The sequence below is a fragment of the Python bivittatus genome, unplaced genomic scaffold, assembly GCF_059951505.1.
Source record: "Python bivittatus isolate LINGU-HERP-01145 unplaced genomic scaffold, Pbiv_v1 ctg000980_np1212, whole genome shotgun sequence".
NCBI lineage: Eukaryota > Metazoa > Chordata > Lepidosauria > Squamata > Pythonidae > Python > Python bivittatus.
Window position 1 is genome coordinate 41,373,467 of NW_028277125.1, and position 27,723 is coordinate 41,401,189.

General features: G+C 38.7%; 2 protein-coding genes across 2 annotated transcripts; both read left to right on the forward strand.

Moving 5' to 3' along the window:
• The first annotated feature begins 633 nt into the window (after window positions 1-633).
• On the forward strand, window positions 634-14,410 carry PROC (protein C, inactivator of coagulation factors Va and VIIIa). Its single transcript, XM_025175417.2, has 9 exons — window positions 634-762; window positions 1,272-1,360; window positions 1,837-1,997; window positions 2,574-2,598; window positions 4,728-4,838; window positions 6,524-6,670; window positions 8,906-9,000; window positions 10,110-10,227; window positions 13,817-14,410. The coding sequence occupies exons 2-9, from the start codon at window positions 1,291-1,293 to the stop codon at window positions 14,365-14,367; spliced, it is 1,278 nt and encodes a 425-aa protein (XP_025031185.1). The 5' UTR covers window positions 634-762; window positions 1,272-1,290; the 3' UTR covers window positions 14,368-14,410.
• A 3,475-nt stretch (window positions 14,411-17,885) lies between these two features.
• LOC103049058 (coagulation factor X-like) lies at window positions 17,886-26,443 on the forward strand. Its single transcript, XM_007421972.3, has 9 exons — window positions 17,886-17,925; window positions 18,523-18,689; window positions 19,049-19,209; window positions 20,631-20,655; window positions 21,050-21,163; window positions 23,368-23,502; window positions 23,698-23,987; window positions 24,672-24,789; window positions 25,793-26,443. Exons 2-9 carry the CDS (start codon window positions 18,614-18,616, stop codon window positions 26,356-26,358), a joined length of 1,485 nt encoding a protein of 494 aa, XP_007422034.2. The 5' UTR covers window positions 17,886-17,925; window positions 18,523-18,613; the 3' UTR covers window positions 26,359-26,443.
• The last annotated feature ends 1,280 nt before the right edge of the window (window positions 26,444-27,723 follow it).

Consider the following 27,723-nt stretch of genomic DNA (forward strand, 5'->3'; position numbering starts at 1 on the left):
TAAAATCTAATAAAAAGTATGTGGAGGGAAGAAATAACCTCTTGCAGAGAAAGTTGATGAAATTCTGGGAACTGTAGTTCAGACAAATCTGATGTTAGGTTAAGATGACTACTTTGTGGAGCCAGGATGTCACTGTAAAAACTCTGGGAATCAGTGTAAGGAGCAAACAACTATAGCTCTCTGGTGCTCTCTTGTGGCCACCTCAACTTGAAATTGTTTGGTGGGCAATCTTAAGAATTTTGGAGGGTCCCAGGTATAAAATTAGAAGGTGGTAGTCAAAGGACCTTGTACACGATCCTGTTTCTTTTCTTAGCATATCTGTTGGGGGTGGGGGGTGGGAATCTTAAAGAAGCAATGGAACACAAGTAGGGGCAACAAATGACAGATAGTGATATCTCATACTATCACAAGTGTAAAGTTGTAAAGTTTCATGAAGGATCTTGATTCATTTTTCAAATATCCAGTTTTTAGGCTAAGCTTATTTCTGTAAAGAAATAAAGCTGAAATAGAGTTGAATTTGTAGAAAACTAGCATTTATTTTAATTAGAGAAGAAAAACAGAAAGGAAAATGCATGTTAAAAAGCAAATCATCCCTGATTTTCTTTTCTACATGTAGAATCCCATAGGAGCAGTTTCTATTTAACTGAAAGGAAGGCTGCTAGTGGGTAGCTCCTGAGTCAATATTTGAGGTTATGGATTAACTAGCGTCCTCTGCATTCAATGGCGGAAGAGTAGACTACTGTGATTCAGCCAGTGAGATCAGTAAGTCTTTTGTTGTTGTTCAAATACTTGGTTTAAAATCCTGAATAATATTTTTACCTAAATCAAATGCAAAGAAAAGGGATAAGAGGTGTAAAAGTTAATTAGGAAAAGCTTGTAAGAGAATTGACAATACATTTAATTTAGTTCTCAGTTGTGTATTTTTATTTTGTTTTGTTTCGGGTCATCCAACCACATGAGTGAAGTGACTAAATTTTGAACAGGAATGAAAAAAAGTCCTCTTAAATTGAATGTGGTACTGTCAAATAAACAGAAAGTTGCAAACTAGTTAATTAGATAAAGAAATAGAAGTGGCGGATGGAAAGACGTTACTCCCAAGAATATATGGTGTAAAACATAAGAGCAATATTAGACGATACAGCAGATTTTATATGCCCTACTGTAAGGATCAAGTATCAGCCTGTGCTTTCTTAAATATATAATTTTGAAAATAAATTAAAGCATGCATTTCTCTAAAACGAATCATCCTTTTTTGGTGGTTATTCTCATAGTTGTGCAATCTGTTGTGCAATGGGGAGAATCATTCCTCTTCTGGTGTTTTCAGCTGCCTTCATATTGCTCAGTGGATATGAAGCCTCAGGTATGTCATCCTTTCCAACATCAAGTTTTGTCAGATAAACATTATATCCTGCCAGCCACTGCACTGTCTCTAAGCATGATTGAACGAACACAATATCACTTGCATTCTGCACACTACAATCCTTTTTTCAATAATTCCTGGTTACACACTAGAGATATAGGGCATATATTACTATCACCTTGATGTGAAAGTAGGCACATGCAGAAATACACAATTTATCTCATTTTGAAGAAATATGTGCTGCAGCATAAGACCTTACATTCATCAACATAATGTGGATTTTGCAGAGTAACACTAGGAGCAACAGTTACAATCTATATTGGCTTAATTATTCTACTCCAAAGCATGTTTTTTTCTCATTTTAAAAATTATTTTCCTTATCAGGTAAAATAAGATGATAAATACAAATATGTTTCTGAAACTTGTAAGATAAATGATACTATAAATGCTCCATGCAACTTTTCCCCATTCCCAAGTGTTTTACAGCAGCCAAGAAGCAAATCGTGTCCTAAAGATCCAAAAGCGGGCAAATTCTTTCTTGGAAGAATTAAAGGCAGGTTCCTTGGAAAGAGAATGTGTAGAAGAACAGTGTGATTTTGAGGAAGCCAGTGAAATATTTGAAACCATGGAAAAAACTGTAAGTTATTTTGAAAGATTGGGAAACAGAGTCAAACTTCATTAACCAGTTGAAATCTAAAGAACAGAAAGAAATATCCTAGCTTGGTAAATCTGACCCAAGATGTTTTCTACTGCAAGCAGCTGATGGGACTACTCTTTGGTGGTTTTGGATTGCACACTACCAAGTTATCATTCCTAATATTTGCCATCAAAACAAACACTTTGACTGCTTAGTTGGTTGGGTTTCTCCTGGACTTGGTTGGTTATTGGTAGAACTTGATCCAAACTGAAGGATTTATATAGTTGTACCATCACATCCAACTAAGTTAATTTTTATTATTTGTAATGTCCATTGTGTTGGCAGTTGAGTTTATGTTAAAACAATAACATCATTGTTTCGCCAAATATTGGAAACATTTGGTCCACATTTTTATTGTGCTGGACAGAATGGATAAGTGATTGTGAATAATTGTTCATTCTATTATTATCAGACTGAGGAACATGATTTTCTTATCTGCAAAAAGGTGTTGCAACATAATATGGTTAGTTATAGAAAAGAGTCTTAGGGTTTAACTTAAATTTTATTTCTTTTCAGCTAAAATTCTGGGCAGTATATCATGGTAAGTAAAGATGTATTGAGTGTTGCTAGTGACAATTTTCATATCTTCTCCCCTCTTCATAATGTGTTTACTCTGTTCTCATTAGCTGTGTTCCATTAATTAATACTACTTGCTCTAGTTTATACTATTGAGAGAAGTAACTCTTTCCCTTTCCAGGGGAAGAACAGGCTTCAACTCAATTCCAGCAAAACCGAGTAGCTGTGGGTTTTAGGTGCCCCTGATATCACAAGAGATTTTCCATCCTTGCTGGGTGGCAGGGGTTGCACTCCCCCACTCAGTGCCTATCACACCCTCTCTGGATTGGGAGGCCTTGCTAACAGTCATTCATGACCCAATCACCTCCTAGATTACTGCAATTCACTCTATATGGGGCTGCCCTTTAAACACCATCCAGAAATTACAATTGGTCCAGAATGCAGCAGCACAGGTAGTTATGGGTATACTTTGGTATGCTCCTGTAACACCACTACTCTGTGAGCTGCATTGGCTCCCAATAGGCTTCTGGGTATAATTCACAGTGCTGATTATTACCTATAAAGAGCTACAGAACCAGGTTATTTATGGGACTATGTCTCCACAACGGTATTTGCCCATCCAACTCATTCTAATAGAGTAGACATACTTCAGGTCCCTTCTCTGATGCAACCTAGGAGACATGACCTTTCTGTTGCAGGGTCTGTCCTCTGGAATGACCTTCCCTCTGACATATGTTTGGCCCCAAACTTCCTGACTTTTAGAAAGGCTTTAAAACCTGGCTGGCTCTTTCCTCAGGCATTAGCATACAGATAAAGGGAGCCTATGTCTGGAGGAGGGTAAAAATTGTGAGTTCCTGATCTCCTATAAGGGCTCTTTTTATTTTAATTAAATTTTTGGTGTGTTAGTTTTTGTTATTCTAAGCCTCCCAGAGTCACATTGGTTGACTTAAATGGCCATATAAATTTCTTAACTTTCTTAAATAAATAGACAAACTCACTATTTGGCTAGTTTGGAATGAAAAATGCAGAGATTTTGGTTAATTGTTTTTTATTGCTATAGCCCTGTAACTCCACAGCAAATATAGCATTAAACACATAACTAGCCTAAATTAACTCAGAGTGAAGTCATAGTCTTGCAAGAACAATGCAAATAAAAGTAGTATGATCGAAAATGCAGAAATTGATTCTTCATCCCATTACAGTTCAGACACACACATACATACACACACACACATCAAATGAATTTATCTTACTCAAGATAAAATGAGCAGATAAGGATTTTACAGCTCTCTGGTATTCAGCTTCCCAGCAAGAAAAAACCAAACCATTTTTCCCTCCAAGCTTCTCCTTGAACAGTGATTCCACTTGGAGGGGGATGGTGTGTTAACTTAAGCAGATACTTTCTGAGGTTTGTGCTAGAAAGTAGCAGGGCGAGCTAAAGGTAGATCTACTGGTAGCATCCCGAGTAATCAGAAAAAAAGACATTCCCGCTATTTAACAAGAGCAACAACTATTTTATTCTTCCTCCCCTGATCCCTGATTGAAGTATAGAAATATTGGAATAGCCAACAATAGATTTTGTTGGAAGGACTGTGAGCTTCATTCATTTCTGATCCACAAGCCTGACACCTACTCATCTCTGATACAGATAGTAGACATGAAATGAAGAGAAGAATGTAGAAATGAATATATCCCTATCTGCCTAAACAAATATGTGTGCTTTACTGTAATCTTGAAATGGAATTAAATTCCAAACAAGTTCCTGCATCTCTTTTTGCTAATATTTTCTGAACCCCATCTACTCAAAAGAATCATACCTAAGGGAAGAACTTGTGTGGCTGAGAGAAAGAGGAACTGCCTTTTCTACATCTACTAATGAGTTGGATTAGAAGAGGAGACATCCAGATGCAAGTTCATCCTCAGCCACAGAAACTCACTAGGTGACTTGGGGCCATTCACTACCTCTCAGCCAAATCATTTACAGGGATGTTGTGGGAATAAAATGAAAGGAGATTTCCATTTAAGGTGCACTGAGCTCTTGGAATAAAAATGGAATAGAAATCTAGCAAACAAGCTAGAAATCCAACAAATAAATGTCGGATAATCCTGTGAAGATCCGTATGATCTGGGTTTTCTGATGCAATTTTTTTTTAGATGGAGATATGTGTGATCCCAACCCATGTTCCAATGGACTCTGTCAGGACGGTATTGGGCGATTTGACTGCATTTGTAACAAAGGCTGGGAGGGACAACTCTGCCAATATGGTAATGCTATTTTTGATACTCAGGTTTACTATCACTAATACTATACCATGGGTCCCCCTATCTTGCCTCAAACAACTCTGACTGATTACTTACAGCTACCAAATGTGCATACTGTTGGCATTTCCAAATGCAGGCCTTGCTACCAACTCCCCATGCAGCAAGATTAATTTGCTATTAGTAAATGTATGGGATGGTAATATACTATAAGTATACTATTGATATGTAGAGGATAGCTAGTCATTTTCATATGTGTGCATATGTATGTGTATATATTTCAGATGTATGTGACAGATGTAGCCTATTCATTCTATAGGACCTATAGGACTTTCCCTTACAAATGGAAACAGTTTTGATTTTAAATGCTGGATTTTATACATTCTTATATGAGGGAACAACAATTATTTGCTTGTTTCTTCTTCCCAGAAAGCTTTTGATCAATCTAGCATCAGTTCTGTGTTTTTCATGCATTGTCGATAAGATAGTGCTGAAATGCCTTAAATATTGACTGCAATTTTCTTTTCTTTCCCCCTTTTCTCTCTCTCTCTCTCTCTCTCTCTCTCTCTCCCTCCCTTCCCTCTTTCCTCTTTCCTTTTTGGATTTATAAGCATCCTACTGGATAAAGAGTTCTTGGAAATTTGAATGGATGCATACTATTTTGTAATCATTAGTTAACCAAGCAAAGGTATTGTCTAAATATGGATTTAGGCTATCAATCATATATATTTTAGTACAACATTTGTGCCTATGCCACCAAGCAAAGACACTGACCACACATGGCCAGAGATTATTGCATTAATCATGGCCACAACCTTTTATTGGCTTCAACTAACAGTAGCTTTGAAGTAACAAGAGATGGATCCAGTCATTCAGGAAGGCTGCCTAATATTTGTAGGGCCTTCTTAGGTCTATTACCCAGTGTGCATAAGAGTCTTCATTACTGTATATCCCTACAGTACTTTCCTTATAGGGATCTCCCATTCTGGAGAACAAGACCCCAAAACCTTCCTCCCCTTTGAAGTGATCTAGTTCCATGCCTCAGTGCTTTCCAGACTACAAAATTTATAAAGGATATGTGATGCTTGGAAAAGTAATAGTGAAAAACAACCAATCATTACTGAATCTTCTAAATGAAAACATTTGTTATGAAAAAGGCACCTCCTCCTCTATTTGCCAGTTGTCCAAGTGACTTTACAGACAAATGAGAAAGAGAGAACTTGCTCCCTCTACCAGAAGGCCCATTCCTAGGAGCTGAGCAGAGTTTCCCCTTCACCATGAGACTTGACTAAAGCTTCCTGCTCTGAGAACTATCTTGTTCCGCTGCCTCACTTCCTTTGGACAATGCAAACCGAGGTCCCCAGAAAAGCCGGGGCCAGGCACAGCATCACAGTTGCTCAGGACTATGACATAACAACTATGACTTATTCAGATGTATTCCTCTCGGCCTGACTGTCCTACTAAGTTGTTTTAGCTTGGAGTGAAAAGCACTACAGATTTAAACAGTCCATTGCAGGCAGATATTTGAGCAACAAATAGTGCAAAGAAGCATAATGCACAATGATCATTCCTCAAACTGTTCACTTTGTACATAGCTTTATAGGGAAACGATACATGATATTAATTGATCCATAATAATCAATCCTTCCTTAATAAGATTATCTCATTCCACTATATTTTTTGCTGCTCAGAGGTCATCTACACTAACTGCTCCGTTGCCAATGGCGGCTGTGAACATTTCTGCCATGAGGATGAAAAGGACAATAAGCAGCACCGTTACTGTAGCTGTGCTTTGGACTACCGCCTGATGGATAACCACACTTCTTGTGCACCTGCAGGTAAAGAGATGACCAGGCAAACATCCATTTATGTCAATGTTCTTTAAAGTGTGTTACATTTTGCAATGTGATTTTTTAAAAATTACCATTCTTTTCTTGCTTGGAACAGAATAGCCATGAGAATATTGTTCAGTACACTATTGAAATACTGCTGTTCATTTTACTGAGGGACAAGCATTATATACTGTTTCTGTGAATCAGGCTCATCCAAAGAACTAGGTACTGTATTTAGGCTGAGAATCACACAATAAGGTTCTTTCCAGAAGACCAGCTGGTTGTTTCCCCAAGACTTTTCAATGCATGTTAAAAAGTAAGTTGGAATTGTTCTGAAAAAAGTGCAGAAAACCCTAACTCTGACTCCATGTCACAATGTGTGATGAAAACTTGTGAAGAGCAACATCCATGCTCAGTTTTGTTACCTCCAAACAGTCTAGTGGCTTAATGTCCTGCCAACTAAGCTGCCATGGATTGTGAATTAACAAAATGCCCTATACTCCTTATCTGTAAAAAGAAAATAACTTTCTGGTGTTTTCTTCCATGATCCATTTTATATTTTATTTAAAATGGTTTTGTCGTACTTTTCTACTTAGAAAGCACTAAAAATGGTATCTTGTGAGAGCCTGTTACGTGGGCTGGTAAGAAATACAAATGGATGCTCAGCAAGACAGAATACTTACATTAAGAAGCCTCAAGGCCTGAGTTATGCTCCTGGCAGGGGAGCAACCATGCATTCAGGGGCCTTCCAAATGGTTGTGGCTGTGACAGCTGGTCACTAAACTGCAGGGGTGGGAAGTGTATGGAAGAAAGAAGATCAGTCCCTGGTACTGCATATGTAAACATCAGGGCTTTGAAAACTCTGTGAGTAGGACATAAATTTTTATTGGGATGGGGATACATTGCATTAGAAATGGGTGACTTGGCACCATTCTGCAGCATGAAAATTACCAGCAGAAAGCATGTTCTGTTGGCAAAGAAAGAGATGATTCAAATACCTTTGAAATTCCGCTGATTTCAGTAATGGTTAAGATGCAATCCTAAATATACTTACTATGGAGTATGTCCCTTTAAGAACAGGAGGATTTAATTCCAAGTAAACATGGATAAAATAGCCTGTTCAGTCTGAATCAGGCAATCTTTTCCAACCTAGTGCCCCCTAAATGTGCTGGGATTACTAGAATTCTCAGAGCCAACACAGTGGACAGCCCAAGTTAGGGAAACCTGAAAGAAGACATTCAAAGAACGTTCAGTGTGACAGTTATTCATGAATTACATAAAATAAGGTGGCAGAATTCTGTAACATGTCACTTCATACTTGGGTCAGGGAAATATTTTTGAACCTGACATTGAAAATAAAATAAAGCTTTCCACCTGTAATAACCTGGCATTTTGTTGGAAAAAAGGTATTGATATGAGCTGCTCAGAACCTGAGAAACTGGACAATGGTTTGCCAAACATTACTAACTCAGAACATCATATATATAACTCCATCACTGGAAAAACAATTAGACACTTCCCTGTGGCTAAGCAAGAGAATTAGGAAGTCTGTACCCTTGCAAACTTAGAGATAAACAGAGAGTTCTGAAGTAAAAGACTCCAATTGTCCAGATTGCTCTACCTAACACCTTTCAACAAATCTGAGTAAAGACTTTCTGAGCATCTTATTTTCTGTTGTTAAGAGCTTGATAACAAGTAAATTATTCAAGGGATCAGATTCATATATTTAGCCTGATCTGCACTTCATAGTAGTACAGTTGGAATTCTGCCACTTCATTTTGAACAAAATGTCCATATACTACTCACTTTCTTTAAAATGTGTCTTTGATTTTAATACATATATTTGCCACTGAATGTCGTTGGTACTACACACAAGTAGAGAAAGTTTGTGTATGTGTGTTTTTACACGTATTCCACAAAAGTGCTATAAAAAGTGCTTGGGTAGTCTTCTCATTAAAATATTAAGGTGTTACTATTTATAGCAGAAATGAATGAAACATAACATCACAGCCATATAAGTATAAAAAATATTTAACTTTCCTTATAAAAGCCAAAATAATTGGGGGAAATTTTCCTATGATTTGAGTCAATGAGAATTTGGGAAGGCAGCTTGCAGGATTTATAGAACCTTTAGAAAGAAGCAAAATACAGCTAGTTGTAAAATTTTGGTTGAATATTGGGATTGATTAGCAAGGGATCATAGTGGAATTTCAAACTTTCTTTTCTTACCTTTTTTCACAGTGGAGTATTCCTGTGGGAGAGTTATAGAATCCAAAGCAAAGATTGCAAAAATAATCGGGGGTAGTCCTGGAAAAAAAGGAGACAGCCCTTGGCAAGTATGTAGTGATGAAATCTTCAGCTTATAGTAGCTTTGATCTTTCTATCAAATGAGCATCCGTTTTATCCCATGTGTTGGCTTGTAAGTCCTTTTTATTTCAATCTTTACAATATCAAATATTGTTTGTTATATTTTCTTGATAACTGCCATCATGCCAAAGCAGAGAAGGCTGTTGAATATACCAGACTGGACAACTTTTAGGTATCTAGGAAACATACTTAAGAATGGGAAGGGGGCTATAAAGAGGAAGGGGATTACCTACATCACATGAGTAGGGCTGAGTTTTGTTTTTTTAACTGTGATATGCCTATTTTAGGACTCACAATATAGTTTTCCACTTCAAAAAGGTAGGAAACTATGCTGTAACCTTTCACCAACCATAGTCAGAGGGATTGCTGAAGGCCAAAGTCTACAAAAAAGGGATTTGGAGTTGATACATTTTATAAGGGACACTAGTTACTACAACCAGTGAAGGAGATCTGATTTTTCCAAGTTGCATTGTTAAATTCCTAACCTAATGTTGAGGAACATAAGCAGCCATCCAATCATACCATATTCCCTCAAGCTAATGCCTCAAAGATGTCTGGGAATAGAACTCTCAGAACTCTCATCTGGGTATTCTGGGAGATACAATCCCAGCATAAAGAAAGGACATAAATGGGCAATGCAGAAGTAATTATAATTAAAAATTATGGCTGACAATACATTGAATCCTCACCTGCAACCCCATTTTGGAACTACTTCAAGTTAGTAAGGAATTTTCAGAGCAGATGACAAGATTTCAGCCTGAGCTGCCCCAAATTAATAATTCCATTTGGAGCTACCATAACATTATATATTTTAACAGTATGCTGAACACAAAATTAGCAATTTCAATACTAGTTGGGAAGATAAGTACAGCATCACATGAAATTTAAATTTATACAGTTCCTGTAGTATGCTTCCTAATATTTTCCATTCAGAATATCCTGACCAGCAAAACATCTAAGGGCTGTTGCCCTTTGACCTAACAATTTGATAAAATCAGATTCTATTTTCACCAGCAGAGCAGTATATGGCATAGGCAAGTGAACAGATTCAACAGTCTCTTCCTCCTTTCCATTGCAGGTTATGGTGAGCAATAGTGCAGGTGAATTTAAGTGTGGTGGTGTTCTCATTCATCCCACCTGGGTACTGACAGCTGCTCATTGTGTGACGAGAGAACAGAGAGTCAAACTGACATTTGGTAAGGAAAATCATAATGCCTGCATTCTTTTTTTAATATGAGGTATGTCAGTAAGTATCTTTTCCACTGTATAATGCAGTGTTTCTCAACCTCAGCAACTCTAAGATGCATGGACTTCAACTCCCAGAATTCCATGCTGGCTAGGGAATTCTGGGAGTTGAAGTCCACACATCTTAAAGTGGTAGAATGCACATTTTTGCAGAGATTGCTGAATTCCTAACTCTGTCTAGATACAGCCAACATGTGTAACTCTTCTGATAAAATGGACAAGAAGCAGGTTGGCATGAGTTATATTGAGGGCCAAACTAAAAGAATTGACATTCTTGTAAAAGGATTCTGTGCTGAACTGATCTTTCCAGAAAGAGAACTCTTGGTAACAATATATTAAAATTTAAACTTTGTTGCATTCTGCCTGTGCGGCAAGGTCACTAACACTAACAGTCCAAGGCCTCGAACAAGCAGAAGCATTCACAGCTGACATCAGAGCTGTGATTCCAGTCTCATCCAAATTTAAGAGAAACAAAGTATCTTACTAGTAGCCAATGCTCAAAGGTAAGAAGGTATGAGATCAAGGTTTCCAGGAACACAAAATGTGTTCTATTAATCATCACACTGTTTTCAGGTACAGGCTTAAATGCTGGAAGCACCCAGCCACCAATCAGGTCTGCTCTCTTGGAAGAGACAGCATGCTCCTGAGTAGACCATTCTGTTCAGGCTCCTAAGCACACAGCTTACTACATCTCCCCACCTCTTGATCTTTCCATCTGAGATCTGAGTTTCAAGGGGCAGAACCGGGGGAGTGTTTCTGCAGTGCTACTAAGTCCTGGTCCCTTAGCCTCGGTCAAATCTCATGTTAGAAGCATGACCATTGCCAAAATGAAAACAAAAAAATCAGTAGGTCATATGACCCATTCAAGAGTTCTTAAACAGCACAAAACTGTTGACCCTTTAACCTAAATGCTTACGATATCTCTAAAATCAGCTTCTGTTGCAGCGGTCTGGAAACCAGCCAATTAATGCCAAACATTCAATGAGATCCAAAGCAAGGAGAGATACAGAAAATTGTAATCTGATAATTTTAGTGTATGTTTCATATAAATTGGTGAGAAACGCAATAAAATTTTCAAGCATACAAAAGTCTAATAAAAAGAAATCTACATAGCTTTGTAAAGAGGAATCCTATCTCACTATACATTCACTTTTAGAATTCAGTTAAGCATTTGAGGAATTGATGGATATAAACAGGAGGGCCTTCAACTGCTGGTGCTTTTTAATTTCTCCATGCATGATTTGGCATTAGGGGTGAACAATGAGGTAACTGACAACAAGCAAAAACGGAAGGTGAAACGTTCCCGTGCAACATAGGACACATCCTGACATCTGGTTTAACATGCTGTCCTCTAGTTCATGAGGGGATCAAATGATGCTGGTATAATTTGCTCTGTCTACGTAGCCAGACCACTAGAGTAGAATAGTGTTTTTAACCCATAGTTCATGGTATTAGGCCACATCATGGTATCAACTTTGAGTATGCCAGCTTCCAGCTAGAAAATAACATTGGATATATAACTTGGTACCTGGAAGATATTTTGCAAAAATTAGACTCTAGGGACTCCATCAATAAGATGTTTTTATAAGAACCTATCTGTGCACCCTGTAGAAGTTGTATTTGGACTCTGACAATAAATAATTTAAATGCAGCTGGAATATATAATGTTCCCCAAAATCTATAAAGGGCTGAATAGCCAAAGTTGATCTCTCTGCACTCTGCGCTCTAAATGTACATTCTGGCTTCCTGTGGCTTGAAATATTACTCCCAGGTACTTAAATAGCTTGACCTGATGCAGGTCATACCTGTTTAGTACCCATCTATGGATTTAGGACACTTTGCAAAAACTATAACGTTGGTCTTATCATAATTGATCTCAAGAGCTTCCTCTGAGGAGAACTCCACAAGGGACTGTAATGCCCTTCTCAGACCAACCTAGGTTAATGCCATTACCATGACATCTTGTGCATACAAGAGTTCAAATATGTTTATGTGCCAATTCCTTATCTAAGTCTGATAAGCCTACTACACTATTCCACCCACAATTTGTTGAAACATTCTACAGAAACAAAAGTGTTTCCATAGATCAGTGTTGTCCAAACTTGGCCACTTTAAGATGAGTGGACTTCAACTCCCAGAATTCCTGGCTGGGGAATTCTGGGAGTTGAAGTCCACTCATCTTAAAGTGGCCAAGTTTGGACAATACTGCCATAGATGGTTTCAGATACACCAGGAAAGTGGGGGGGGTGGCGTTGTAAGGATCTACTATGTTAGTTGAGTGGCAAGTTCACTCTTTAATTCTCTTTAAGGGGAAACTGCAATTTTATTGGGTTTATAGAGTTATGGTTTTATTGTTGTGTGAGTTATTTTGCTTTGACCGTGGCTATATTATGGTGCATATTTAATTTATTACTTCCATGTAATTGTAATTATTGTTAGCTTTTATTTGTTCATTTTGATGCTGACCAGACTGCACGGCAGTGGGGTACACATTACAAATATGATTTTTTTTTTCTGTTTGTTGGTCAGCAAATCTTGAGAAGCCACAGAAAAGACAAATGAAATGGTTAAAAGGTTGGAATAATTCCACTCTGAGGAAAGGAACATTAGGGGCTTTGGGGCTTAGACAGCAAGTAAGCTGGGGACATGATACCAATGTATAAAATTACACACAGTGTAATAAAATTGGTTGGGAGTTTTTCTCCCTTTCTCACAATACTAGAACTTGAGATTATTTAATGAAGCGCAGTGGTGAGAAATGAAAGACTGATAAAGGAGGACATGTTGACACAGCCTCAATTTAAACTATGAAATCCCTACCACAAGATATAATGCTGCCCATATTAACTTGGATGGCTTGAAGTGGGGGGGGGGGGGATTTTACAAAGTCACCAATGTAATTAGCTACTATGGAGACAGTCTATCACTCAGTGCTAGCTGTAGAGAAACAAAAGAGGAGGCTGTTTGCAGACTTCCCAGAGGCACTGTTTGGTCACAGTAGGAAGAAAATGCTGGGTTAGATTAGAGAAATCTAATATCTGATCCAGGCAGGCTTTTCTTAATTTTTTTAAAATATCCAATATTCACATACTTTATCTCTTGACTAGATACCTGTAGCTCATATTTTGGTTTGAAAAAGTGAAATGTGTGTAATGTTTTCTTGCATCTCCTATCCTATTCAACCAGTGAGCTATAGAGAAAACGAATGGTCTTACGTCTCCCCACTTCTATTCTGATTTTCTCCATCCAATTCTGTTATGTATATACTTCCTTCTTCCTTTCCTTTCTCCTTTGCCTCCTCTGTTCTTTGGGTTGACAAGAACAATATAGTATGCAATTTTCCTACTGCATGCAAATTCTATAGGGATACTGGATGTGATTTATAATTGTATAGCTATTTATTCCTATTATAGTTTGGAGTTTGCTTATCCTAAGATTCAGAGAAAAGTACCACCTTTATTAAACTGTTTTGAGAAAGATAGGCTTGGCTTAGTTTCAAGGAAATAGTATCTTTTCCCAATTTTTATGTTGCTCTTACAGGTAAATATCACCGACGGCGAATAGATGAAAGTGAAAGAACTATCATTGCTGACAAGCTATTGCCTCATGAAAATTACTCTTCAGACACCTCTGATAATGACATTGCAATACTACATCTATCCCAACCGGTTGTTGTCAATAAGTATACTGTGCCAATTTGCCTGCCTACCAAAAACCTGGCAAATCAACAGTTGATGGCAGAAGGGACCCAAGCAATAGTGACGGGCTGGGGAAGCCAGAGTGAGGATAAAAGGAAGAATTACTCCTCTGTTCTCAAGTTTATTGAAATCCCTGTAGCATCACGGAATGAGTGTACCCATGCTATGTGGCATTCTCTTACAGATAACATGTTCTGTGCAGGGATACAGGGAGATATACGAGATTCTTGCCATGGAGACAGTGGTGGTCCTATGGTTGTAAAATTCAAGAACACCTGGTTCCTAGTTGGACTAGTGAGTTGGGGAGAAGGCTGTGGGAATCCAAATAATTTTGGAATCTACACTAAGATCAGCTCATATCTTGACTGGATCAGTGAGAAAATGAAATCATAAAATTACTATGCTCGTGATTAATAAAAACAGAACATGCAAGTGATCCTGTGCTTTGTGTTGCATTTCTTCAATGGTTTCACTTTCTTGCATACTACAGGTACTTAGAAGATATATCACAGATCTTTTGCAAAGAAAGTTGGTCAAACTCACTTTGGTCAGATCCAGCAAAAATTTTCTATGCAATCCTGATTTTAGAACAATCTTGGTTTCAAGAGAACAGTTGGGGACTTTCCCAGCTGTTTGGCAGACAGTTCAGTTCAAAACATGGTCAACCACAGGCATCAGGATGCGAAATGGGCACTGCACTCTATTGCCCGTCAGTGGCTTCTTTCTGGGTGCCATTTCCAGTTGGTGCCTTGATTTACTGAGACCCTCCAAGAGATGAGGTCTGGAGTGCCAATGGAGAAAGATGGAAAGCAAACTCAGTCAAGGATGGGTATATGCCCATGTTTGTGCTTACAGTGTGGTGACAAGGGAGGTGAAATAGACATACTTCTCCTCCCTTATTGCATTAGTTAGCTGTCATCCAATGGCCCTGTTTAAGGTTATTAACTCCCTATTAGGGAGGAGTCATTAGAGAAATATCTTGCCCTACAGTGTGACCAACTTGTACAGCAAATTTGCACACTAACAACACTGCCTGGATTTGCCACAGTCTTACTTCCACATGGGCATAGTCTGTAGCGGGGACCAGAACATTATCATGGCCTCTGAGCTCCAAGGAAGTGAAGTGAAGTGAAGTCTTCTGCAACATGGCTGCTCTGGGGGATGGGTGGAGAAGTGACCAGGTGGAACAGTGAGATTGTTAATGCCTCCTTTTATGGGGGACAGTTCCTGGCTGCCTTGAAGAAGGCCATGGGGCACCTTTGCTGAAGAGGCCATCTTTCAATCCTATGGTCTTCAACATTATTATCCAGTCTCCAACCTTCCCTTTTTGGAGAAGGTTGTTGAGATGGTGGTGGTAAATCAGCTAACAGCACCCTAGAAGCAGTGGATTACCTAGACCCTTTTCAGTCTGAGTTCAGGCCTATGCATGTAATTGAGAAGGCAGTAGTTGTTCTCCTGGAAGATATGTATCAGGATCTGGACAGGGGTACTGCACTTCTTATTATCCTTTTAGACCTCTCAGCAGTCTTTAATACTGTCAATCAGGACCTCATGCTGTCAGCACCACCTATACAGACTATTGCAATGTGCTTTACTTGGGGCTGCCTTTAAAGACTATTCAGAAATTATTAGTAGTACAGAATGCAGTGGCTCATGTCTTAACTGGTTTCTGAAGTTGGGAGCATCTTACAGTACACCTATTTGCAGCCCCTGTACTATTCAGTTCCAAGTACAATTTAAAGTGGCGCTCTTAACCTTTAAAGCCCTCCATGACTTGGGTAACTACAGGATGACCTCTTCCAGCCGGATTCGGCCTATCCTGCTAGATCATATAGGAAGGGGCTCCTTGTCATCCTACACTGGGGCTTTTTTCTAAGAGCCTTTCAGTAATCATATGTGTCTCTTGCTTTCATCATTTTTCTCTCCTGCTTTGATTTTGTTTTTGCAATTTGGATCACATGTTGTTTTAATTTTGTTGTTTTTACAACAAATAAATAAGCAGGAGGATATATGCTGAATCAGCCTGCACAGATTAGTTATGCCCCAATACATCTGGAGGGCACCAGGTTGCAGAAGAATGTACTAGAATGGTCTGTGGCACTCCTGAATTAAAAACAATTATTACATTTATACTTTTAATTAGTTTATTGAGAATATGCCAACTAGTGCTCTTAAATGTAGAGTAATGCAATAGCTAATAATATTGATTCTGTCCCCTTAACAGCCCTTGTGACAGCACTTATAACATTGTGAAGTACATAATATCGGTATCAAAAGAACCTATATATATTTAGAAGTAATGATTGAACAGTCATTGCACATGTAGAATGACTGATCACCAGTTTCTATTTACTTTATGAAACAAATATAGTTTAAGTTAATGGATAAATCAACATCTGCTGATATTTCCATTCACTGCATTTTATGCCCCCTGCAGACACCCCTGTCTCTGGAGCTGCAGAGTGAGTGCTGAGTGGGTAGCAGAAGCTTCCATCTCATCCAGTCTCCCAGTTCCTTTGTATTTCCCCTTCCCTTCTGGCATCAAATCACCATAATATCTAGCCACAGCTTCCTCATACTGGGTGTCCTGAGAAGACTTTGCCACTCCCTTGAGTAGTTGTTGAGTTTGGAACTGTTTTGTTCTATCCCATTGTTCTGCTGGAAGGAGCGCTGGTCAGCATGAGAAACAAAGAAGGAGAAGGGGAAGGGGAGGGAAGGAAGAAGGGGAGGAGAAGGAGAAGGAGAAGGAGAAGGAGAAGGAGAAGGAGAAGGAGAAGGAGAAGGAGAAGGAGAAGGAGAAGGAGAAGGAGAAGGAGAAGGAAGGAGATGCTCATGCACTGTCACATAAGTACCGCAGAGAATTTGTGGGGATGAAGCCCATGGCTGTGTGGATTAACTCCTACATTATTCATTTAGAACTGTTACCCTATTAGTTTCATGTATTCACATGAGCGTACTTATGTACCCTCCATATTCTGCCATCTATTCTCTTTCCCTTCCCCATTCCTGAGCTGTAAGTTGCCCTCCCTGGATATAAGACTGCACATCAAAATCTGCTTCCTAGAAGGAAGCCCCTCAAACAGGGGAACACATGTTAAAGCTTTATATTTGTAATCCAATCACCTTAAAGGTGTATGGGGCATTACTGTTCTCTACTGCTATCACAAGTAGCTCCTCGTGTGGCTAGTTGTCTTGCTCTGGGCCATTTTAGGATTCAGATCCATGTTCTGTCAAGCCCATGCCTCACTTTTCAATAGGCTCTTATGTCAGAGTAATTTTCCATTTTGTTTTGTTCTGTTGATGTCAATGACCAAGTGAACTTATAATATTTGAATATTTGGGAAGATTATATTTAAATTACATTTTTTAGGAGTAAACATTATTGATCCATCTTATTTCAAATATTTTAGATGGAGTCCTTTCCATGTTTGTGACTTGAGGCAGTTCTCCTCCCCTAAAGCTCTGATACATGCCGATACACATACTGATATAGATATGTATATGAATTATCTACCAGCTATTAAACTTGTTGAGGAGGACTTTTAATTCAAAGTATTGGCATGTGCTAAAAGCAGAATATTATCAAAATAAATGAATAACTATAGCTCAATGGGATAAAAGTACATCTCAGTGAGATAAAAGGTTTTGTGGGAAAGTTCCAATGTCTTCCAAAAAATTAGTTGTGTAGTGATAAATAAAACATAGGCAAAGCACCCCCCCCCCAAATTCCCTTAAAATGTGAAGGTTATAAAAGAAGAGGCCATGGGTGAGGAATAGCATTTTCAGAATCCGATTAACTTTAAAATTTTTGGGCTGCAGTGTTTTCCTGCCATAGCATCCTGAGACCCAAACTTCCAAGTCAATATTTGCAATAGTTTAATCATCAACATGTAATTCCCAATAGCTTTCTTTGGTAGCTGATCTAAATAGCACTTTGGCCTTCCTAATCAGGTAAGCACAACGTTCCTAATTTGCTACAAAAAAACGAGAGACTGTTTCCTTTAGAATTGCCTGGTATTTTTTCTTGTTTATTTCTTCCTCTTAATATGTACTTTCTTTCCTGTGCAACAAAGTTTCTGTTGTTGGATGCCAATAGTTATTTGATGAAATGAGCATAATCAACAGCTGTTAGAAAAAATGAAATGCAATATGTTCCCATAGGACGCCTCCTACAGGCTTCAGTTTTAACAGGAGATTAAAAGGAAGTGGTCCCTGTTTCCTTGCACTACTATTCTTTTCTTCAGACATTTTCTCACTTGTACACATGGTATATAGCCATTGCTAGTGCATCAGATCACTAAAACAGACACTTCCATCTTCCTCAACATGTTAATTTTGCTGTAAGAGCAGAGTACCTGAGTTATTATTCCAGTAAATCTAATTTCTGGTTTTAGAAGATATCCAAATATATTAATGGACACCAAAAAAAAAAAAAAATTGCTTCCTATTCCCTTTATGTCTAGTTTTGTATCCTTTTCTCCTATTCCCCATCTTTGTTTTTCACATACACATAATTCTAACTCTCTAGTTCTCTCTTTCTCATCTCAGGTGCTTGAGGAATACCTTGTTTAGTCTTGTTTCCTATGTGTAGGTGACTATCTACAAATCAGTACGTTCTGCTATTCACTTTGGATATACAATGGCTAGAACTTCTTTGGGGCCAATCTTGACTTTATTAATCTGCTGCTTCATCATCTTTTCACATTCGTTATCAGGTACCTATTATTCATTACTAATAATCACAATATGGACCTCATATTAACAACCATAGTTATATTTAATCCTATATGTTTCTGATTGTTAGTTCAAGAACAATGCTACCCATTTTAACTTCATAAGTGTTGCTCCGATACGAATTTTGGAGATGAAACTCAATTACATGTTTTTAAATATATTTCCTTTATGGATCATTTTTTTCATATCAAGCACAGGAAAAATGACCAAATGTCTTCTTCACACATTTTAGCCCTATAGAATTCTGTATAACCAATGTGTTCAGTGGGAATATAAATATATATTTCACTCTGAATGGAAGAAACTGGATTCATAGTGATATCTTACTCTTCGTCGACAGTATTTATGAAAAAAGAGGAGGCAAACCAGGTTCTGAGAGTTCAGAAACGTGCTAATACCTTCTTGGAGGAGATTCTCCCAGGAAATTTGGAAAGAGAATGCAGAGAGGAACAGTGTTCGTTTGAGGAAGCAAAAGAGATTTTCAAGTCAAAGGAGAAAACGGTGAGCAATGGAATTAGAGGCACATCCAACTAATTGTTGCAACTGTGAAAGGAAAATGCATCTACCCAGATATCTCATAGAAACTGCTGATTCCTCAAAATAGGAATGTTTTGTTGTTGTTGTTATTTGTGCCTTCAAGTCAGTGTTGACTCCTGGTGACTGCCTGGAGAAGTCCGTGCAGGTGTCTTAGCAAATTTTTTTCGGAAGTGGTTTGCCATGACCTGCTTCCTAGGGCTGAGAGAGAGCAACTGGCCCAAAGTCATCCAGCTGGCTTTGGGATAAGAGGGGACTAGAACTCACAGTTTCCCAGTTTCCAGCCTTTGCCTTAACCACTACACCAAATTGGCTCTCAGATATTCCTATAGTTATTGTTAAAACATTTAAAATTCACAATAATTTGGTACAACATTAAAATCAATAAATATAATAATTAATTAAACATACAAGAACCAGCAATCTTCTGGCTTTCAGTGGCTGGAATAAACATTTCTATTTCTTCAAAGAGTCAGCTGACAAATCCTCACATACCTAAATTGGAGCTATATACATACCTTCATACACATACTGAAATCATGGTTTCCTGTCATTTGTCCTCCGCCTCCTACAGGTCTTACAGGATGTCTCACTAAAGAAGTGTGGGAATTTTGACCTTTTATTCCTATAGCCCAAATCCTCTTTGAACAGGTCAGCTGTGCTATGTAAGGAGGAAATGATAAGACAAAGCATTAACACAATGGAGTGTAATAATCCACATCAGTCTGGGTTAGCTTCAAGGTTGTGGAAGCTGTATTATTTTTTTAATAGAAGACTGGTTCAGACGGCTTAATCTAAGAAAAAATTCTACACTCAGCAGTTTGCTTCAAATGCCAAATCTGAACAGTGCTCAGACTAATCTTGCCATGCTTGAATACACTTGCTTTTTAGTCTCAGTGACATAACTGAGGCTGAAGGTGAATCATTTCAACCAGACACCTCCTGCAGATACAGACACATTTAGCAGCATTAATAAATTGTGTAGAGTCTTACTTTGGAGCAAACTGCTGTTTGAATTACGACGAGCCCTTCCCTTAACAAACTGACAAGGGATCTTTCAACCTCAAGAAAAAATCCAGGCCTTTTAGAGCTTTTAGAGATCTTTATACTCATGTGTGTGTGAAGGTTAGAATAATTCAGAAGTGGGTATTGTATATATTTGTATTTGTCAATAATAAAATATTTATATTTATGCTTGGAATCCTTATACTCTATGCAAATCACCCAGACAGCCAGATCCGCCTTCTGTGCAGAACTCTTCTACAGAACCAGCTTGATTTTAAATCATACCTATCTGAATTAAATATTTAAACTGAATTGTTTAAGTTAATCTGTAACAGTGGTTTGGCCTGGTCACATCTATTTTTATTTTTTTCATTATTTTACAGATGGAGTTTTGGTTCGATTACAAAGGTAGAAATTTTGTTCATTTTCTGTGTACTCTGCACAAATAATTGTTCATTAAAACTTAAGGCCTACAAACACCTATGCTAACTTTGGCCCCATAAATCTTGACTTTCCTACTGAAGATTTTTTGCTCTGGCAAGAAGTTTGGGTACATGATGGAATTATTTTAATGTATTGTTCGTATAATGAACTGTTACAGACTTCCCCCATTGCCCATATATCTATTTTCATACCTTATTTTATTGACATTATTTTTGTTGTTGTTTATAATTTTAATATTTTAGATTATGTAGTGTGTTATTGGAAATTGAAGTGGGTTAGAAAATATTTTAATTAATAAATAAATCACCATACATACATATCTGGCTTTGATATGTATCATCAATCTCTCTTTTTCCAGATTCCAACCTCTGTAAAGAAAATACATGTAAAAATGGTGGCATATGCAAGGTCAGACGCTATACATATTCCTGTACTTGTCCCCCGAGGTATGGAGGAAATCTGTGTGAAATAGGTGAGTGTGGAATAACATTAGCCTACCTGCTCATATACAGATAGTTTTCGTTATCTTGTTTGTTGCAGGAATATACTACATTTCATGGCAGTTTTCCCAACCTGGTGAGATCTTGCTGGCCAAAAGTCATACTGGTGAGGGGAATAAAGTGGCAATTTGGAGGGCACGTGTCAGGAAAAGCAGTTATGTAGTTGGGATCAGAGAACCAAAATAATAGCCTGGTTCCAGATTTGTCAAATTGATCCTAAAGGACTTTTGCTTCAAACATAAGATGCAGCAGGTGTTATCAGGGAAAAGGACCAATTTCAGAGGTCCCACTCTGACTATTGAAAGCTCTACAAAGAGAAGACCCATCCCATCATCAATTTTAGTATCATTCTGACAGAGTAAAAGTTCTGGTCAATGTTGATGACAAACATCTGTCCCCCACAGTAGCCTCCTCCATTTTACTACATATACAGTATTATACAATAATACTGTTCCAGCTTACAGACAAATTCTACTTAAGGACAGACCTTGGGAATGGAATTCATTCTTAAACTGGAGAGTACCTGTAAAGGCAATGTGTGTGTTTTTTCCTGTACCCCCTATGTTGGATGTGAATTACTGCACACAACTACATCCACCAGAAGGAGAGCTCCAAATGGATCACCTTGTCTCTATCTGGACCTGGATAATATTGGACTCTTGTTCAAAGATATGCTGTCATAATGCCACTTAGCATCCACAAGATTTACAGTTGCTTCCCAGAGAATTAATATATAGTACATCCCCTTGTCTCAGGCAGGGTCATCCTGAGCAGAAATGCTTACTTTAGCACACAGCAAAAGAGAGATCCCCACAGTCCCCTCCGTCTCCAAGAGGAAATGTTTTTGTTATTTTGTGCAGGCAGTTCTCTAGCGGAAGAGAGACGAACAAGAAGCAGTGTGCCAAGGTGGGGCAAAAGAGAGATAAAAATCTCCTCCAACCTCAAGTTACAGCAGGAATTTGCAGGAAGGAGGAGTTTCTAGGTAACAGATTGGCACAGAGGAAAAACTGTTCCAAGAATTGTCTATCCTCTAAAGTAGTGTTTCTCAACCTTGACAACTTTAAGACACCATGGCTGGCTGGGGAATTCTGGGAGTTGAAGTCCACACATCTTAAACTTGCCAAGATTGAGAAACACTGCTCTAAAGGAATAGGAAAAAGTTTGTTAAGAGCTACACTGAGTTTAATTTCCTGTTGTGTGTGTTTGAGTCCAGTTTATTGCCTCTGATATTTATTGTCTCTGAACAAGCTCAGCCCTTGTGTGTTTTCAAAGTCTTATCTTTACCTTTATATTTTTCTGCTGAAGGTTCTTTTAAAGTGCTGTGATTTAACCAGCCCAATATTTTTATTTCCTCTACCATTAACTGTATTGCATGTAACTGCTTAAAGTGAAAAGGAATTATAACATTCTTTTTAAAAAAAATAATAAAGTTTGCTTTTATTTATTTATTGTGTGATTATCTCCACACAAAGGAGGACAGGCTGAATTCCCCAGCTACATATCACAGTTGGTGCTGTCAATTGTATTTCCTTTTTATATATACATTTCCCCCTTCTACTTGCTAGTAAGATGGCTATGGGACTTCTATCTCTTACATGTTGGGATTGAAGAAGAGATCAGGTAGAGGCATACCCTAGAAAGCAAGCGGTGGTAGCAACCAAGCTGCTGGGTCAAGACAGGTGGTGAAGCTGGGAACAAAGGGGTTCTGGGAGAGAAGGTGTGAGATTCCAACTTTTCTCCTTAGGGAGTAAGTCATAACACTAAACGAGCCATAAACTGGCAATCCAGTAGAACCTGGAGAGCCAGTTTGGTCTAATAGTTAAAGGTACTGGGCTAGAAACCAGGAGGTGTTTGTTCTAGCCCTGCCTTAGGTATGAAGCTGGCTAGGTGACTGTGGGCCAGTCACTTTTTCTCATCCCTAGGAAGACAGCAATGGTAAACCACTGCTGAAAAATGTTGCCAAGAAAACTGCATGGACTGACTCAAAGGCACACACATGGGTACAAGTATAACTTGAAGAAGGTCCCTCTACTAATTTTAAAAATGTTGAATTGTGATTTGTGTTCCCACCACTGATAGCTTGCAATGGTTATTATAGGGGCACTGTCTGTTGGAGAAAGTATGTAGTAATGACTCAAGGAACTCCCCCCTCCCCGCCTTTATCTTTCCAATGCAGAGAAATTTGAATGCTGGTACAAAAATGGGGGGTGTTGGCAATATTGCCAAGATACTGAACATTCGTTTCATGTGATCTGCTCCTGTGCAGTAGGATATACGCTAAATGAAGATGGGAAGAGTTGCACCCCCTCAGGTAATGACTCATCTTACTGGTTTAAAAGGGTGGGTTTAGGATCTAAATTCCCCCTTTGCTGGGTGAGGAATTCTGGGAGTTCAAGTCCACCCATCTGAAAGTTGCCAAGGTTGAGAAACCCTATACTAATGTTTAAGATATTGAAAATATAAACAACCTTCCTTATACTCAGAGGTTTAATTTCCCTGCTTTTAGAGCGCTTTCCCTGTGGACTGGTTAAGCAATCCACACGTTCTTATGAGGAAACCAAACAAAGTGAAATGAATGCTCAGGAGAACAGGACCAACTGGAATCAGACGCTAAGTTGGGCTTCCTCAGGATTGTTGAACCTCACAGGAGAAACTGAAGATGATGACATGGAAGAGCTAAAGGGAAATTTCACAGAAGAGGATTTACACATATGGCAAAACATCAACTACACAGATGAAGAAGATCCCAGAATAATTGGAGGGTCTTTCTGCCGCCCAGGAGCATGTCCTTGGCAGGTAATACTATTATACCTGAAGACTTTGATAAAATAGCCTCATATTACTTTGTTAGAATTGCAGGGCCGGTTCCTTTATGAACCAGGAGTGTGCAATCTTTTTTAATGGAAGGGTAAAGTGTATTTCTGAGTGGCAATCTAGGAGATGAATTCCAAAGAGCAAACAGAGACAGAACACAGAAGTCAGAAAAATCAAATTTAATTTAACTTGAAATCAAATGAAAGGAAATGCAAATCATATCAGTGTAGTTCATAATTATCTCCTATCACATTCAAGACATTACTTTAAGTAGCATCTTTTGCAGAGATCTGGGCCTATTTAAGGCTGTGGAGAGCTGCACGCAGCCCTGGAGCCTCAGCTCAGGTCATGAACCTCTTTTCAACAAGTACAGTGCAAACAGGACCTCTCAATAGTTGTCAAGACCCGGCTTTAAATGACCCCTTTGCCTCCCAAGGGAGGGCAACTAGCTGTGGATGCTGTCCTGTTGTATAAATATTGGAATAAGGAGGCTTGCAGTATTGTTGTGGGCATATGAAGAAATGTGTTGCTTCACATCACTGTATTTTTGTGTATGACGATCATCTGCTTCTGATTCAATGCTAAATAATTGAATTGAGAGTGTAGAAAATTAATACAGATATGCCGTTGGGTTAGGAAATAACAGATGATCCTTTTTCTTCCTAGGTACTGATTCAGAATAACAGAGGTTACGGTTTTTGTGGGGGCAGCTTGATCAGTAGTCAGTGGGTACTTACTGCAGCACACTGCCTTGATACCGTTGTCCCACATCAAGTTACAGTGGGTAAGTTGTAGACAGACACAAATACGATTACAGTCTTGTAATGCTTGTTTTTGGCCCACAATGTATTCTAGAAGAGGCAGCGGGCTCTCCTGTCCTGGTACCGCATTCCTATTTTAAAAAATAAATGTATTTCTAGCCTTTGAAATCATAGAGGTGAGCAAACATATACCTCAGTGTTACTCAGCCTCAACAACTTTAAGATGTGTAGACTTCAACTCCCAGAATTCCCCAGCCAGCAAGCTGACATATCTTAAAGTTGGTGAGGTTGAGAAACGCTATACACCTTAGCCAATTTTATAAAATGATCCTTTACTCTGATTATTTACCAGCCTGAGAGCAGTTTGGAGATGTACCTGATAACAGATTACCTGGTTTGTCCAGGCCTTTGGAGAGGAACACTGATGCCTTTTTCTTTCTTTCTGTTCCCCTCTGGGTTTATTTTCTTTGTCATTGTTGTTCTTTTATCTTCCACTGTTTTTGTGTTTTTTGTATTGTTCTTTTGTTTTTAAATGCTTTAACAACTGTAAACCACCCAGAGTCGTTGGCAGGCAGGCAGCATATAAATTTAATAAATTATTATTATTACAGAGAAATCACCTGGCTTGTTCTAGGACAACTCCTAGAACTATTAGTCCAATGGTAGTATATAGCTATTCTCCCCTTTTTTTTAAATTAGTAAAAAAGCTGGAAGCACCAGTGGGAGAACAATGAGAGTGTTACCAATAGAAGATGATGTCATTTCAATTTCCCATAGAGTTCTGTAAACAAGGCGGGACAGTTGCGCAATAACACCTTCATCTGGAAGCTCCCTTGTTTTTGAAATGTCTAAGAAAAAATCTGCATACCTTAGAAGCATTTTTCATTTACAGAATCAATATTTCAATCACTGAATGGGACTATTTCTAGTTGAAACTAAGGCTATTCTTAATTCAACTTTCCTAGTTTTTCACTGTCAGCACCTGCTCGGTTTTTGTTTGTTTTTACACTTCCATTTGCTTCTCAGGAGACTTTGACAAACATCAGCGAGAACGAGATGAGCAAAAAGTGCGAGTGCGGAACTACTGGAGACATCCTCAGTATAACTCGGAGAACTACAACAATGACATTGCTTTGATCCAACTGACTAGTGATGTGGTTTTTAGCCAGAATGTACTTCCTATCTGCCTTCCTCGCCCTAACCTAGCTACTTTGCTGATTGAAAACGTAGCCCGTGGAACAGTTAGCGGATGGGGTGCAACGTATGCTAAGGGCAGGTTGACTCGCTTTCTCATGAAAGTGAGATTGCCCATTGTGAGTATGGAGACCTGTCGGCAGTCGACCAAGAGGCTCCTTACGGACAACATGTTTTGTGCAGGTTATGATGCAGAAGGGCAGGATGCTTGCAAAGGAGACAGTGGTGGACCATTTGCTGTATCTTATCACCATACTTGGTATCTCTTGGGGATTGTCAGCTGGGGGGAAGGTTGTGCTGAAGTGGGAAAATATGGAGCTTATACTCTAGTATCCAATTATATTTCATGGATAACGGAAGTAATTGAAAGTGTAAGTCATTCTGAAGGCTTTTTGTAAACCCTGCAGTGAAAACTGATCAGTCTAAAACAGTGTTGTCCAAACTTGGCCACTTTAAGATGAGTGGACTTCAACTCCCAGAATTCCCCAGCCAGCCATGCTGGCTGGGGAATTCTGGAAGTTGAAGTCCACTCATCTTAAAGTGGCCAAGTTTGGACAACACTGGTCTAAAATATAATTTTTGTGCATTTGGTAATATTTAACAACTTGGTTAGCCAGATCACATTGCAGGCCGGTATCCTATTGCTACTCTTAACTCCAGTAACCAATTAAGTTGCCATTTTCTTTGGGCAGAAACAGAACTGTTCTAGAAATCTGTACCTCAGCATCTGATCCAGATGTAAGCATAAGCAACTGGATAGGTAGAAACATGCCTCAGCACCTCCTTCCCAAGGTGGTTCTTCAACTCTTGCAAAATACTTTACAGGTATTGACAAAAATAGCATCACAGTGTCACGCCACAAGCTCCACCTCTTCCATATGTGTGAGCAAGATCAGGTTATGTGTAAAAAAAGGGGTGGGGCTTGCAGAGTGATCCTACAACTCTGCTTTCATCATTCAACTCCCTTGAAGCCTCCCCCACCTCCACCAATGCCATTGTGTTGTGCAGTAGGCTATGGGGAAAAGGAAGAGCTAAACATTCAACTTGTGTTCATACAAACGTGCATAATTTGGTTATTGAATTAAACCATTCTCTTGGATTCCCAAAATACATTTGAATCATAAAATAACCAAACAGATGAAAAACCTACAGCTGCACAACTTGCCATGTTTGGTTACTGTTAATCTCGGATAGTGTTTTTGTGTTGGCAAAAAAAAAAGCCACAAGTTGTGCAGCAGCAAGTTTTTAACTGACCTGGTTAGTTGTCTGCCAGGAATATTTTCAGAATGGTGGATGCAGAATCTGCTTCTGTCAATTCATTTCCGTACATCTAAATAATGACCTAACTCAGTGATTGCAACAATCCAAGGAGCAAAAAGGGATCTAAAGCAGCCAGTGAAATAGAGTCAAACAAAACCTTTAAAAAATATTAAAATGGTATGATATCTTTTGAAAGTAAGAATTGCAGGCAATGTTCAGGTAAGCACACTGCCCTATTTGGGGTCTCCATCTCCACCCCCAGATTGTGCTGGCAAATTTTGGTGGCAGAACATGGTCATTCCGCAGTGCAGAATTTAATAGGAAACAAGTGTGTTAACAGCTGCAAAATGTTTGCAGACCTATTTTCCATGTTTTGGGAACAAATCTGTCCACCAACCTGGACAGATTTGTTCCCAAAACATGGAAAATAGGTCTGCAAATATTTTGCAGCTGTTAACACATTTGTTTCCTTCACACTCCCCCAAAGTGTTTCAACAACCACA

Coding starts and splice junctions, on each gene's coding strand:
- LOC103049058 (XM_007421972.3), top strand. CDS start 18,614: ATGGCTAGAACTTCTTTGGGGCCAATCTTGACTTTATTAATCTGCTGC. Junction 23,503..23,697: donor GAAGAGTTGCACCCCCTCAG/GTAATGACTCAT, acceptor CCCTGCTTTTAG/AGCGCTTTCCCTGTGGACTG. Junction 23,988..24,671: donor CAGGAGCATGTCCTTGGCAG/GTAATACTATTA, acceptor TTTTCTTCCTAG/GTACTGATTCAGAATAACAG.
- PROC (XM_025175417.2), top strand. CDS start 1,291: ATGGGGAGAATCATTCCTCTTCTGGTGTTTTCAGCTGCCTTCATATTG. Junction 1,998..2,573: donor TTGAAACCATGGAAAAAACT/GTAAGTTATTTT, acceptor ATTTCTTTTCAG/CTAAAATTCTGGGCAGTATA. Junction 2,599..4,727: donor ATTCTGGGCAGTATATCATG/GTAAGTAAAGAT, acceptor ATTTTTTTTTAG/ATGGAGATATGTGTGATCCC.